General features: G+C 48.1%; 1 protein-coding gene and 1 long non-coding RNA gene across 2 annotated transcripts; one reads left to right on the top strand and one right to left on the bottom strand.

The window, feature by feature from the left end:
* The first annotated feature begins 324 nt into the window (after positions 1–324).
* Positions 325–9,630, top strand: LOC125910861 (uncharacterized). Its single transcript, XR_007454195.1, has 3 exons — positions 325–363; positions 2,727–2,791; positions 9,549–9,630. It is a non-coding gene; the product is annotated as an uncharacterized LOC125910861 (long non-coding RNA).
* Positions 5,723–13,107, bottom strand: PSMA4 (proteasome 20S subunit alpha 4). Its single transcript, XM_049614422.1, has 9 exons — positions 13,008–13,107; positions 11,658–11,683; positions 11,373–11,415; positions 10,824–10,986; positions 9,258–9,335; positions 8,673–8,761; positions 8,099–8,229; positions 7,232–7,355; positions 5,723–6,116 (listed from the first exon to the last, which is right to left on the bottom strand). Exons 2-9 carry the CDS (start codon positions 11,658–11,660, stop codon positions 5,962–5,964), a joined length of 786 nt encoding a protein of 261 aa, XP_049470379.1. The 5' UTR covers positions 11,661–11,683; positions 13,008–13,107; the 3' UTR covers positions 5,723–5,961.
* Positions 13,108–13,424: the final 317 nt, after the last annotated feature.

Genomic DNA, 13,424 nt, shown 5'->3' with positions numbered 1-13,424 from the left:
TCTGAGAGAGAGAGCACAAGCCAGGGAGGAGGGGCAGAGAATCCCGAGCAGGTTCCACACTGTCAGCGCAGAGCCCGACGCGGGACTCCATCCCAGAAACCACAAGACCGTGACCCGAGCTCAAATCAAGAGTCAGATGCTTAACCAACTGAGCCACCCAGACCCAGGTGCCCCTAAATACTGACTTTTAAAAAGATACCAATTATATTTTTCAAATTATGATAAAGGTGGTAAGACCACAAATTTACTAGAGGAACGTGTACATACTTAAACTTTTTTAAGAATTTTAATTCCAGTGTAGTTAAAATAGTGTTTTATGTTCCAGGTATGCAATATAGAGATTCAATTACTCAGTGTATCAAGGTAAGTATACTTTTTTTTTTTTTTTTAACGTTTATTTATTATTGAGAGACAGAGAGACACAGAGTGTGAGCAGGGGAGGGGAAGAGAGAGGGGGAGACATAGAATCTGAAGTAGGCTCCAGGCTCTGAGCTGTCAGCACAGACCCTGACGCAGGGCTCGAACTCACAGACCACGAGATCATGACCCGAGCCAAAGTCAGTGGCTCAACCAACTGAGCCACCCGGGCGCCCCAAGGTAAGCATATTCTAAATCTCCTTCACCTATCTCACCTGTCCCCCACCTCCCTCTGGTGCCATCATTGTGTTCTCTGTAGTGAAGAGTCTGTTTCTTGGTTTCTCTTTTTTGCTCATTTGTTTTGTTTCTTAAATTCCCCCATACAAGTGAGATCATATGGTATTTGTCTTTCTCTGACAGATTTATTTCACTTCGCCCCATCCATGCTGTTGTAAATGGCACGGTTTCATTCTTTTTCATCACCGAGGACTATTTCATTGTACGTGTACACCGTATCTTCTTTATCCATTCCTCAGTCGATGGACATTTGGGCTGCTTCCATAATTTGGCTACTGTCGATAGTGATACTGTAAACATTGGGGTGCATGTATTCCTTTAAATTAGTGTTTTTGGGGTGGACAATATCTTTATGTGTATCATACTAGCAAGAAATATACACGATTAAGAGCTTTGCCTACCTAAACACAAAAAACCCTTCGGTTATCAGCATTAAAAATAAAACCGTAAACACTAAAATGAGAAGGTGCTGTAACGCGGATGAGCTTCTAAGTTAAGTGCCGGGACAGGAAACGGGACAAGGAGATGGGCAGAGCTCGGAAGAAGAAAAAAAAATTTTCTGGAAGAGAAAGGGGGCAAAGCTGATATGGGTTCACTCGCTGTTTAGGGTTCTTTTCTACCAGCCTCCTCCGTCTCAGGCCGAAGCAACAACAAAAATGGAAGCAAGGTTAGGGACAGGTCACCGTGTTCTCGATGCCTTTTTAGCTCAGGGCGTAACTACTTTCGGGAGTCGGAGGCCTGGATCACGCTCTCCTCCTCCTCTCTCATCCTTCATTCCCGGGGCACTCCTCCTCCTCTGTCCCCTTTACCACCTAGACCCTCATCCTTCCCCCCATTTCTGAAGCCTCCCAGCTGGTCTCCCTCCTTGTCTCTTGCCACTTAATCCAGCTCCCGGACTCGAGTTAGAGCGTAACCTGGGTCCCTGATTCACTCAAATCTCTCACAGGATCTGCGAAGCTCTCTGGTCTCTTTGGTGTACGTTTGTCCAACCTCATCTCTGGTCATTGATCGTCTTCCCCCGACCAGCTCTGCTCTAGCTCTGCTCAGCTACAGGCTTTCCATAAACATGGGAAGCTGTCCCCTGCCAGGCCTTCACGCCCTCGCCGCAGTTCACAGCCACCAGGGGTCGAGCACGTGTCCACATTAGCAAGCGCTTGATTACAGCCCTGCCTGTCCTGCAAACGGCACATTAATAACTGAGGACGTGTCTTACTCAGCCACAAATTGCCATCACCTAAAATTACCAGGAACATGGTAAATAGGAATACAAATGAAACTACTTTGTGATTTTTTCAGAATGTGGAATATTTTTGCACTGCTAAGACAAACACTTTCATGGAGCTTTCAAAGTGCCAAACTGTAGAAATTTGAGTCTTTCTTATTTTCTGATTAAGAAAAACACGGAAGCCAAATTATACACAGGAACACATTCCCCCCCCCCCACATGATTTATTTTTAAAAACACGATTTGTAACTCACCCAAATGAAATCAAGATTTTAAACCTTTAGCTCTTTGGTTTTCTACTTATTCCTATCAAGACTCTCCTGCATTGGTCGTGCCTGTGAGAAAGAGCCCATGTTCTCCCGATGGTTGCTAAGCTACATTCGGGATGCACCAGGCAAGGCCCTGGAAACCAGAGCTAAAAATACGCCACAGAGCGGAGGGAGAGAAGAGGGTGGGAGAGATTCTAGGCTAGTCAGCCTTGGTGCAGGAAAAAACCAGTTAGGGCAGCCCCCGCCCTGCCCCCATCTTTTACTTTTCCCCCAGCATGAAATTACTTCAACAAAAGGGTGCATCCGTTAAGGTCTTTCCGTCATTAGGATAAAGTTCTGAAGACTTGCTCCAGACGTGGTGGTAAACAGGGTGGGCTCTCGTCCCCTACAGCCTCTGCAGGGGCCACAACTATAGGAAGTGTTGGCGGGGCGGTCAGAGTATAGAAAACCCACCACTTCTACTGACCTGGATGGAAAAGGAGTGCATTTTAGGATTTCACTCCAGCGAACCAAGGGCCACCACTCGTCCGTCAATCCTTATTTGAAGCCTAACAGTTACGTGCGCATTTCCCTTCCAGGTACCGGAACGCAGCTGCCAAAGCCCCTGCTCCGGAAGCTTGTATTCCAGCGGCGCAGACGGACGGTAAGCAGTCGCTCCAGACGGTGACGAGGGCGTGGGGAACACCCAGGAGGGTGAGGGAGGAGCGCGTGGGGGAGTGGCTGCTCCTGACATAGCCCAAGACCCAAGAAGAGGACGTTCGGACAGGAGGGAGCAGGCTATGCGGACGTTCCCAGGGAAGGGTGTCCTCAAGGCAGAGGGACTGGCAAGAACAGAGGCCCTGGGGCAGACGAGGCTTGGTCTCTCAGGGAACAGCCAGGCTCACCCAGACGCACACAGTGTGAGGAGGGCGCACTGGTGGAGGAGAGGGCAGCAGTGGGGCCGGACACAGGACACCTGAGCAGGAAGGGCGGCCACCGCGGCATCTCGAGCAAAGCGGTATCACAGTGGCTGCCATCCCGGGAACTGAAGGACAGGAAGGAAACGGAAGCAGACCAGTCACAAGGCTGCTGAAACTGTCAGTGTGGGACTGTGGCCACAGGGTCCCTGCTGGGCAAACCATCTACCTGCGTCTGTGCACAGCGGGACTGAAAGGGTCGATTTACATCACACAGCGGATCCTCATTAGATTCTGCATTTGCAAATTTGCTTGTGACCCCAAACCCACGTCACCGCAGACGTGCAATGATCTGAATTGTCTGACGTGCATGTTCCCAGCTGAGATCAAAAGAGGGGACACTGCCTCCGCGCCTCAGCTCTGGCACTGTAAACCAGTGTTTTTCTTTAGCTCTATTTTGAGCCACAGTTTTCCCATCTTTGTGCTGTCAGTGATTGTGCTGAAATGCCCCTAAGCATAGTGCTGAAGCGCTGGCTAGTGTTAAGTGCAGGAAGGCTGCTAAGCCTTACAGAGGAAATGCACTAGACAAGCTTCACTTAAGTGTTGCAGCTGTTGGCCCTGAGTTCAAGATTAATGAATTACCAACATGTATTAAGAGGTCTTAAAAGACAGACATAAAACAAAGTTACGTATTGATTGGTTGACGCAAGTGTTGCGGCCAGAGACTCACAGGCACCTTCCGTGGGATCTCCCCAGGAGCCACGGTTCAGCACTTGCTGATTCAGTGTTCATAATGAACTTCTAGAACAAAGCTACTATGAGTAACAGCATCCCACTGTATAAATTAGAGTAAAAGGAAACCTAGGGGAGCCTGGTGGGGGGGGGGGGGTTCATTTGTTCAGGCATCGACTCGGTTTCAGTTCATGTTCTCACGTTTCACGGGATGGAGCCCAACGGGCTCAGCGCCGACAGCATGGAGCCTGCTTGGGATTCTCTGTCCCTCTCTCTGCCCCTCCCCCAGTTGCACATGATCTCTAAAAACAAAAACAAAAGGAAATTTAGATTTAAAAAGCACTACGTCGAGGCACCTGGGGGGCTCAGTCGGTTAGGCGTTGACTCTTGGTTTCGGCTCAGGTCATGGTCTCACGGTTCATGGGTTCAAGCCCCGCATCAGGCTCTCTGCTGACAGCACAGAGCCTGCTTTGGATCCTCGGTCTCCCTCTCTCTGCCCCTCCTCCACTCACATTCTCTCTCTCAAAAATAAACATTAAAAAAAAAAAAAAAAAAACACTGTCAAAGGTGGGTTGAAAAAACACCTTAGCATGAACACGAGGTTAGTGTGCACAAAGCACCCGAAATGGCTATTCCCTGAGAGCAGTGGTAGGGATTCGGCTGAGATTCCACGTCTGATTGCCTGACAACAGGCGAGATGGGTTAGCTGTGGCCGGGTGCGCTGGTTCTCATCCCTGGCAGAAGCCCCTGGTGGGAGTGGAGTGGAGGGTGGTATTTAAAAAACTGCTACTGTCAGGGTCCCACCCCAGAGGTTGGTTCCATGGATACGGAGTACAGCCTGGGCACAGGAGGCATAAAAGCTCTCCCAGGGATTCTCAAACTTTAGTATGCGCAGAACACACAGTTTGTTAACACTGACTGCTGGGCTCTACTCCGAGATTTTTACTCAGTCGTTCTGGGATGGGATGCCAGAATTTGCACTTCTAGTCAATTCCCAGGTGATGCTGACATGGTCCCCACAAGGACGTTTTACATAGCACTGCCCCACAGTACTTCCGTCAAAGAACTTTATCATAAACGACAGCAAAACTCGGCAATGAGAATCCCTTCTGTCAAATCTAAACTATTCTCTTTGGTTTCACTTTTCTCTGTGGCCCTAATTTCCCTTGCACAAACCTTCCACGTGGCTTTGGGCAGCCTGCCCATCACAGGGTCCTCAGCGTTCCCTCCTTGTGTGCCCAACATCAACTCTGGCTTGGCCTGGCCTCACGTGCTTCCTCAGAACAGTCCTGGAGAGGAGACAGGCCGTCCAGCCAGCCAGAGAAGTGTGCGCCCCTCTGTGAAAGGACAGCTCTGACTGACAGACCTGCTAAGCCCACCTGGAGTGGAGGGGCAAAAAGCCAGAACACAAACCCCACAGATGAGAGGAAGGATAAACTGAACATAATGTATCTCGGGTACAGGGGTGAGATCTGAAAGGCACACACAGGGGCTTCACGGGGACTGTTTCTGAGGCTGCTTAGTAGGGACACAGGGTTTCCTTTAATTATGCCTTTCATACTTTGTTAACTATGCGCACGCACGTGTGTATGTGTGTGCACGTGCGCCCACACGATTTTACGCCCAGGATGATTACCCACCAACAGCACAGGCTGGCAACACCAAGGGGAAGAAGATGACTCTTGCGTCACCGGATCTTGCTCTATTGGAGGCCAAGAGAGGGATGGCTCGACTTTGCTCAAGTTGGGCTACAGGGTCTCCAAATAGCAGGGGGACAACTAAGGAAATCCTGAGTGCACAATCCCGCCTTTCTCTTTGCATGAAGTTTACACGCCGTCAGTTGTGACATCTCACTAGAAGGGACTGCAAAGGCCGCCAGAGTACATTTCACTCGTGATCCCCGGACCTTCAGGGATCACGGCTACGGAGAATATCTTCCTTCACCATTTCCATTCTTTCCAAGTTTTATTCCCCAAAACAAGGGTGGAGGGACTGGGGCGTCCGTGACGAGTGATCGTCAATACAAGATCTGAGTGGACAGAGACAGCAAGGACCCACGCGAGCCGGTGCCATCCTGGTCTCCCACCACACAAGCCGAAACAAGTCAGAGCTTTCGCAGGGTGAAAAGGACAGCACGGACACTGAAATGGCCCCAGGTGAGTTACAAAACCCATGGTCCTTCCTTCTATTTTTCCTTTTCTTTCTGTTCTTTTTCCTTCTTCTCGCGCTCAGCTTTAGCTTCTTCTTCTTCATGGTTTTTGATCAACTGCTCCACCTCTTTCTGTTTGAGGACTCTGATGACCGTCTTCCCATTCTCTCTTGTTAGGGTGGCGATTTCCACTGGAAGTGAGCACACGCACTTGTGTTACAGGCGGGCACACTCGGCAAACAAACTCAACAGTCCCAGCTCTTCCCTGGAGCCGAGGCCCCCACTCTCCATGCCGTGTGCTGTGTACGATTCACGGGTACTCTGACAGCAATAAAATACCTCCCATCTTGCGAAGTTCCTATCAACCCTTTCACTTAAGTGTCCCCCCTCTGGCCTATTAGCTGTGACGACCAGATGGAACCACAGCCTCCCTGTTGGAACCTCTGAAGGTGCAGAGAATCTCTAACCAGTGATTATACTCATTTTTCATGGACTTTTGAAACCTCTTTTTAAAACAAAGGCATGAAAAGCAGTTTCCATGACCACAGATGAGAAAAGTAAACTGATACCCAAGAAGGAATTTTGAGAGCAGAGGAAATGGAGTACGACCTCCTTGAAATTGGTAGAACTAGACAAAAAGGGGGCAGCCTGCAAGTAAACTGCATTTTCTAAGGAACAAGAGGAGCTAAATTATCCTAAACAGAATCAATACATTAATTCACCATAGTTTTTGAAAAACATTACTTAGAAATATTGTCTTCTGTGATTATATGATTTAAGCTACATAAAGTATTTAAAATTGCAAATATGGCATCACATGAGAGATCAGGAGATTCAAAAGAGCAGAGGATACCACAGCTCCTGCAAAAGTCATCCCTTGGATAAAGCATAAGATACATTTAAAAAAAAAAAAAAAAAAAAGCATAAGATACATATGTATAAATACCTAATCACATGCATGTTCTTCATCATATGTACGCACACACAGGTATCACCGTCAAGAAGCTGGTAAGACAATTATCAACTAAAAGTAGCACAACTCAGATCTCTAGCTATGAACACTGAGAACATTCAGGCTCAGGATGTACTGTGGGATTACGGCCCCACAACTTCCCAGTGGTCTTGACCTTGGTCAAGTCACTTAACCCCACTAAGCCCTAGTGTCCTCCCTTAGGACACAGGTATAAGGCCACCCAATTCGTAAGGTTGAGGTTTCAAAGAACTCTGACAAGGTGGCCTAACACAGGAGCTGCTCAACTGCTTCTCTCACACAAGCGAACCAATCAGAGGAGTGGACATCGATTACCTTTTTCAGCAGAGAGTTTACTCACATCCATGGTCTTATTTAGGACTTTGATAGCTAAAGCAAGTGCTGACTTCAAAGTCATTTCTCCTTCTTTGTAGTCTTGTTTTAACATTGACACAGCTGCCTATAAAACATAATGGAGAATCAACAAAGAATTTTCTTTAAATTCTCACATTTTTTAGGAGTAATAATGGCTAATTATTGGCTAATAATGGCTAGTCAGAATAATAATGGCTGAATTATTACGGGCGTTATAAGCAACACACACAATTTCAATGGCAGGAGGGCAGACCCGGAACAGGTGAACAGGGCTGTTGGTGCTGTATGAATGGCATCTTTAGCCAGGACTCCCAGGACCTCCAAGGGACTTGTGATAGAATTCAAAGGATCTGAGAACTAGGACGTGGAAAAAATTACACCTTATTTTCACGACTTCTAACTGAAAATTAGCATTTCCAGGCACCTGGGTGGCTCAGCTGGTTAAGCGTCTGATTCTTGATTTCGGCTCAGGTCTTGGTCTCACAGTTTGAGATCGAGCCCCGCATCGGGCTGCTTGCTGACAGCACAGAGCCTGCTTGGGATTCTCCCTCCCTCCCTCCTTATCCGCGCCTCCCCCGTGCGTGCCCCCTCTCTCTCAGAACAATAAACTTAAGAAAAAAATTAGCATTTCCTTCCATTATAAACGTAGACAGTAAGTCCCAGTAGTAGCACTACCTGCGACTTCATTACCAATAGAAAGTGAAGGTATCTGCATGTCACATAAGGTTGTGGCAACTATTTTCAAATAGATTATGTTCACTGCTACTTCAAAATTGTGGTGGTTATTAGATCTTTTGCTAGATTTTACAGCAACACAAAAATACTCACAGCACTATTATTTCCAATGCATGTGGCTTTCCATCCTCCGTAATTCCCGCTGGGGTCACTCTGGTAGAGCTGAAAACCGTAGTGCTTATCCCAGCCGATGTAAAGCAGGGACACGCCGAAGGGACGTTTTCCTTTAACAGCACAACAAACAGCATCTAGATCAGCACTGCTGCTACCTGAGCCCAGCGAGTGGCACTGGCCCTGCTCTGGGAAGTTAAGCGTTCATAAACTGCTTTGTTTTCTGAACGCTGGTGATAAGCTCTGTCCAAACTTCCACTTTCGTTTCCGGGATTTGGACACAGCCAAGAAAGGGAATAAAGAACAGAGGAGCGATGCTGAATTTCATTATTATGTAAAAAGCAATTTGTTTCCAGGTTTGAAAATGGCATCACGGCCTTTCAGTGGTCTATTAACAAAACATATAACAATCTACATAGTGGAAGCCAATTAGTTCATGAAGCAGGGATGTATGAAAAGTGTCTTCTTATTTCAATTTCTTTTTACTACCTCAGAAAGGTCATTACTCATAAAATGGTTTAACTTCCTGGAACACGACTTCCAAAAAGTCCAGTACCTCCAAACTGTGTGTAAGCTTGTTTGATATCACAAAGTGCCGTGACCAACTGCTCACAAGGAATTGGCTCCTGATACTGTAACAAATACCTAGAATAAAGAAATTGGCATATTAACAACCTTCCCTAAAACACACTCTAAGCAAAATACCCTCTGAAAAGAAATCTGTGCCACAAGGACACTAAGAGTCCATGTAATTTGAAGCAGGGAGGAGAGCATGGTAAGTAACATTTTACACCCTTGCTTTAAAAATTTTGTAATTTTTGGGGCGCCAGGGTGGCTCAGTCAGTCAAGCATCCGACTTCGGCTCAGGTCATGATCTCGCAGTTCACGGGTTTGAGTCCCACATCAGATTCTGCGCTGACAGAGCCTGGAACCTGCCTCAGATTCTGTGTCTCCCTCTCTCTCTGCCCCTCCCCGACTCGTGCTGTCTCTCTCTCTCAAAAATAAAGAAACATTAAAATTTTTTTTTTGTAATTTTCAGTTAATAGATTTTTTAACGTCTTCCACCTTTGCAAATAAGAGTTCTCCTTGCAAACATCAAGACTAATTTACGTACCATCAGTTACGCTATTTATGACCATACCTCTGTGCAATGAGCCTCAGTTCATTAGTCAGAACATTAGCATCAGAAGTTATGCCTGCCACACTGCAAGCCATGTCCCTTGAGGAAAAGAAAGACATTGATGAGTGAGCAGGGAAATGTCTGGGAGGGGTATTCACAAGTACTGAGAAGTGAAGTTCTGTTAGAAATTCACCATGCTGGCTCCACAGCCACTACACTTTCCAACAAAAGCCACTTACGTTTCATCTTTATAGACTTTCAACTGATGTCATTCAACATAAAAAATAAATACGCCCTTAAATTTTTCTACAGACGTAGTTACCATCACTGCTCCGTGAACAGGGCAAGAGTAACACTAAGAAGCTGAAGTAAATCTCAAGAAGACTCATCCACAAAGACAACAAAGGTTTGGCCAACAGGAAGACAGGCTACTTCACGCCCTCGGGTAGCAGTGTGCTTTCCTCTAGGCCTGGCTTGATGGAGGTGAAGGAGAGGGGACCGGCGGGAAGGGTATTTTATAAGCCTGCCTAGGAGACCCAGGACTATGCTCACCCTGAGAGTGCACTTCCTTTCTCTGTCCCCATTCCCTGAGGTCTGCCCTGACTCTCCTACAGCCTCCACACCCTCGGTCATACCCGGCAAACCTGCAGACAGTGACTCCGCGGAGGGAGAACACTCCTTCGATGAGCGTATCAGAAAGGCCTTGCACCAGCGATCATCTGGCCCATCACCGAAGGGAAGGTCTGCTCTCTGCCAGCTGCAAAGCCCCGCACACCCAAGTGTACCGGAATCTCACTAATGTACAGGGCTTGGCTAAACTGTTCCCAGACCTCCAGGAGGGCTGCTGTTTGGTAACAGTCCATATAACTCAACAAAACTCCTGAGCAGTCACTCTGAACAACGCTTTGAGGGTCTGCTATAAGCCAGACACTCTGCTAGTTTACTTAGATTTATTTTATTCACTCAACGGCCATAACCACTCTAGTGGGCTGAGACCTAGAGAAGTTAAACATCAGTGTAGGGTCACACAGAGTTTAACGAAAATTTCGGGCGCATGGGTGGCTCAGTCAGTTAAATGCCCAACTTCGTCTCAGGACATGATATCACTGTTCATGGGTTCAAGCCCCATGTCAGGCTCTGTGTTGACAGCTCAGAGCCTGGAACCTGCTTCGGATTCTGTGCCTCCCTCTCCTCTCACTGCCCCTTCCCCACTCACGCTCTGTCTCTCTCTCTTTTTCTCAAAAAATAAACAAACGAAAGAAGAGAGAGAAGAGAAGAGAAGAGAAGAGAAGAGAAGAATAAATTAACTAATTAACCCAAATTTGTGTGACTACCAAGCCTGTGCTCTTATCACTACACAATGTGGTTTCTCCACTAAGGGCTTGGTTCTGCATTTAAAAAGAATAACACATCGTCCTGGGCCTCAAGGAGGTTTTAAACAAGGTAAATTAAAAACAAAAATTCTCAGAGATAAAAACAACTGTTCAATTTTACTATGTCACATGGAATGCCTCCCAAAATATGTGCAATGTCACTTAAGTGAGAAAGGGACACATTTTACATTCCCTTCCCGAAGATCTCACTTACTCATTTAGTTTGTAAATTTTTTCAGAGAAAAAAACTTCATCCAGAAGCTTGTGGATGTTGCGTCTCTCTGCAGCAAGCAAAACACCATCGTTGGCTAAAATCCCCAAGCAGGTGCCTGCATGTCCAATAGCCTCCATGGCATACTCAACTTGGTACAAGCGACCTACAAGACACAGGCAGTGAGTAGCGAAGCACCACTGGTCCCAGAGAATCAGCAACAACCCTGGCAGGCTGCAAACGAGAGGCCCACTGTGACCCCTCTGTGAGGCACGAAGCCAACCTGGTGGCCATAATCAGTCCAAAGCACAAAAAGGACAAACAACTTAGCAAGGATTAAAAAGAAGTTTGTAGGGGCCCCTGGCTGGCTCAGTCGGAAAAGCATGCAACTCCTGATCTCAGGGTGGTGGGTTCGAGCCCCACGTGGGCTGTAGAAAGCACTTAAATAAAAAAAAAAAAAAAAAAAAGTCTGTAGATTTTTTTTCTCCTTTCAGGTCAAACTCTTTAAAGACATTTTTTATTTGAAATAGATTAAACAATTCCCATTTTTACCTTCCGGAGAAAATATAGTGGTCCGGGAGTCATATCTTCGAGACTGCAAAGGAAAAACATACAGTTGACTCCTAACGCCGAAAGTAAGCCGATCCCTGCAAGCCCACAAACCATCTTATGAAACAGATGCTGGCAGGCAGGGCTCAGGGTACGGGAAGAAAGCGATAAGGAAGAAGACACCACTCCAGCTCTTTTTCCTTCCATTCCAATTTTCTCATGCGCGTCTACGGGTACAAGCACTAGGATTTATGAGGCAACAACTTGCTGGCATGTGTATCAACTCACCATGTTTTCTGAACTTTGTAAAATTCCTGTAAAAAGAAAATAAGATCATTATTAAAAATGAAGTTTACAATTTAAAGAGCATTTTGTAACTTAAAAAAAAAAAAATCTGTTTTGTTCACTCCCTTCCATCATCTAACATTTTCAGTGTACCAGGCACTATGCTAGATGCATACCAAATTTTGGAATACCAAAAAGGGTGAGACCAATCCCTTTCCTGAAGAGTTTACAGTCTGGTATTCAGGTGAGGGGGGCAGACACAGACAATTACAAGGCAATGAGGAAACAGGTGCTAAGAGCACAGTAGGAAGCAGGATGGGGAGAAAAAAATCAAGAAAGTATACTTTGAGGAACAAATACAAAAAAAATGAACCCAAGTTAGAGAGACATGGGAGAGGCAGAAATAAGGCTAAGAACCATTAGGCCTAAGAGAAAAAGTAGGAGAAGGGAAGAGCAGTCCAGGCAGAGGAGAAAGCCTGCTCTAAGGGCACCGAGGCAGGACAGCTCCATGGGCAAGAGACAAACTGCTCAAGTTAAAAGAATCTGAAGAAGCTAGAAAGCTAAGTATACAGATGCAGAGCCTTGAATGCCAAGGTAAGAGGCTGACGCTTTCTCCAGAGTGATTCAGAGCCCCAACTTAGAGCAGGTGGGGGTGGTAATCTTAGATTCCCCATTATTATTCCTGCAAAAGTCAAAATTGGGGCTCGGCACGAGTTAATGGAAATGCCAAACTTGAGATTGCAAAGTCCATTTTCCTAAATCCCGGAGCATCGGGAATCGAGACTGGCAAAACATGCTGGGATCAAGTCCTGAAGGGTCCACGGGCCCAAGTAAAAACTGTGAATTTTATCTCCCAAGCAATGGGGCTCAACTGAAAGACTGTGGGCTTAAGAGGCACAGGAGCTGACTGGCATTTAGAAATATCACGGCGGCTGAAGAGAGACTGAAGAAAAGGTAACCAGTTACGAGGCTGTTAACAACAGGCAGGTGAAAGGTAAGGACGGCCCCGAACACAGCCTCCAGGCGCGACAACTTTCGAGTACTGACCCTCCCAAGCGACACCTCCATCCCGCCTGCGCGACTACGACCCCAGCCCGGACCCCGGCCCCGACGTGCGCGTGAGATCCAAGTATGGGCCCCAGCAGGGCCCCTGCCCGGACGCGCGCCCCCCCGCAGCCGAGCCCCACGGCGGCCGGCCGGTCGCCGAGGAGGCGGGTGCAGAGTCATGGCACCAGGGCGCCTCGGTGCCGGCTGCAGGCCGAGAGCGCTCCGCCGCGTCGCTCGTGGTCCCTGCCCGCAGGGAGAGCGGCCAGGCTTCCGCGGACAAAGGCTCACCCAGGGGCAAAGGCTCACCAGAGGGACACGCGGAAGAGTGGAGACCTACAAGGACACTCTCCTCGCGGGACACAACCCGCCGCCGCCGCCACTACCAACTCCGAGTGGCCGCTGCCAATATGGCGCCCGCGCGTGCGCAGAGCGCCCCGAGACCCGGAAGTCCCGGGAGCGGGGCGGGCGCTGGCGGCGGGGGCGGGAGCGGGGTCCAGGCGGCTGGGCGCGCGGCCGGGCCGGGCGCTGCGGCCCCGACAGGAGGAAGCGTGGTCGTCGCGAATTCCCCTCTCTGAGCCCGGCGCCCTGTTTGCCGTGTGACCGTGGGTTCCAGTTACGCGAGATCCGCCGCAGGCCTGGGACGTGCGCTGAACGGCGCCGGGAGCCCCTGGGAGCGCCCCTCCCGGGCGGCCGCGCACCCTCGGGACGGAGAGGTCGCGGGGC

This window comes from Panthera uncia (assembly GCF_023721935.1).
Source record: "Panthera uncia isolate 11264 chromosome B3 unlocalized genomic scaffold, Puncia_PCG_1.0 HiC_scaffold_2, whole genome shotgun sequence".
Lineage (NCBI taxonomy): Eukaryota > Metazoa > Chordata > Mammalia > Carnivora > Felidae > Panthera > Panthera uncia.
This window is presented reverse-complemented; position numbering and strand designations above follow the sequence as displayed.

What these genes read in the sequence shown, in the direction of transcription:
- PSMA4 (XM_049614422.1), bottom strand. An exon ending in CTGAGGCTCATTGCACAGAG is followed by an intron (nt 8,762 to 9,257) that starts GTATGGTCATAA and finishes TCTTTATTCTAG; the next exon opens with GTATTTGTTACAGTATCAGG. An exon ending in TAAACTCTCTGCTGAAAAAG is followed by an intron (nt 6,117 to 7,231) that starts GTAATCGATGTC and finishes GCTCACTTCCAG; the next exon opens with TGGAAATCGCCACCCTAACA.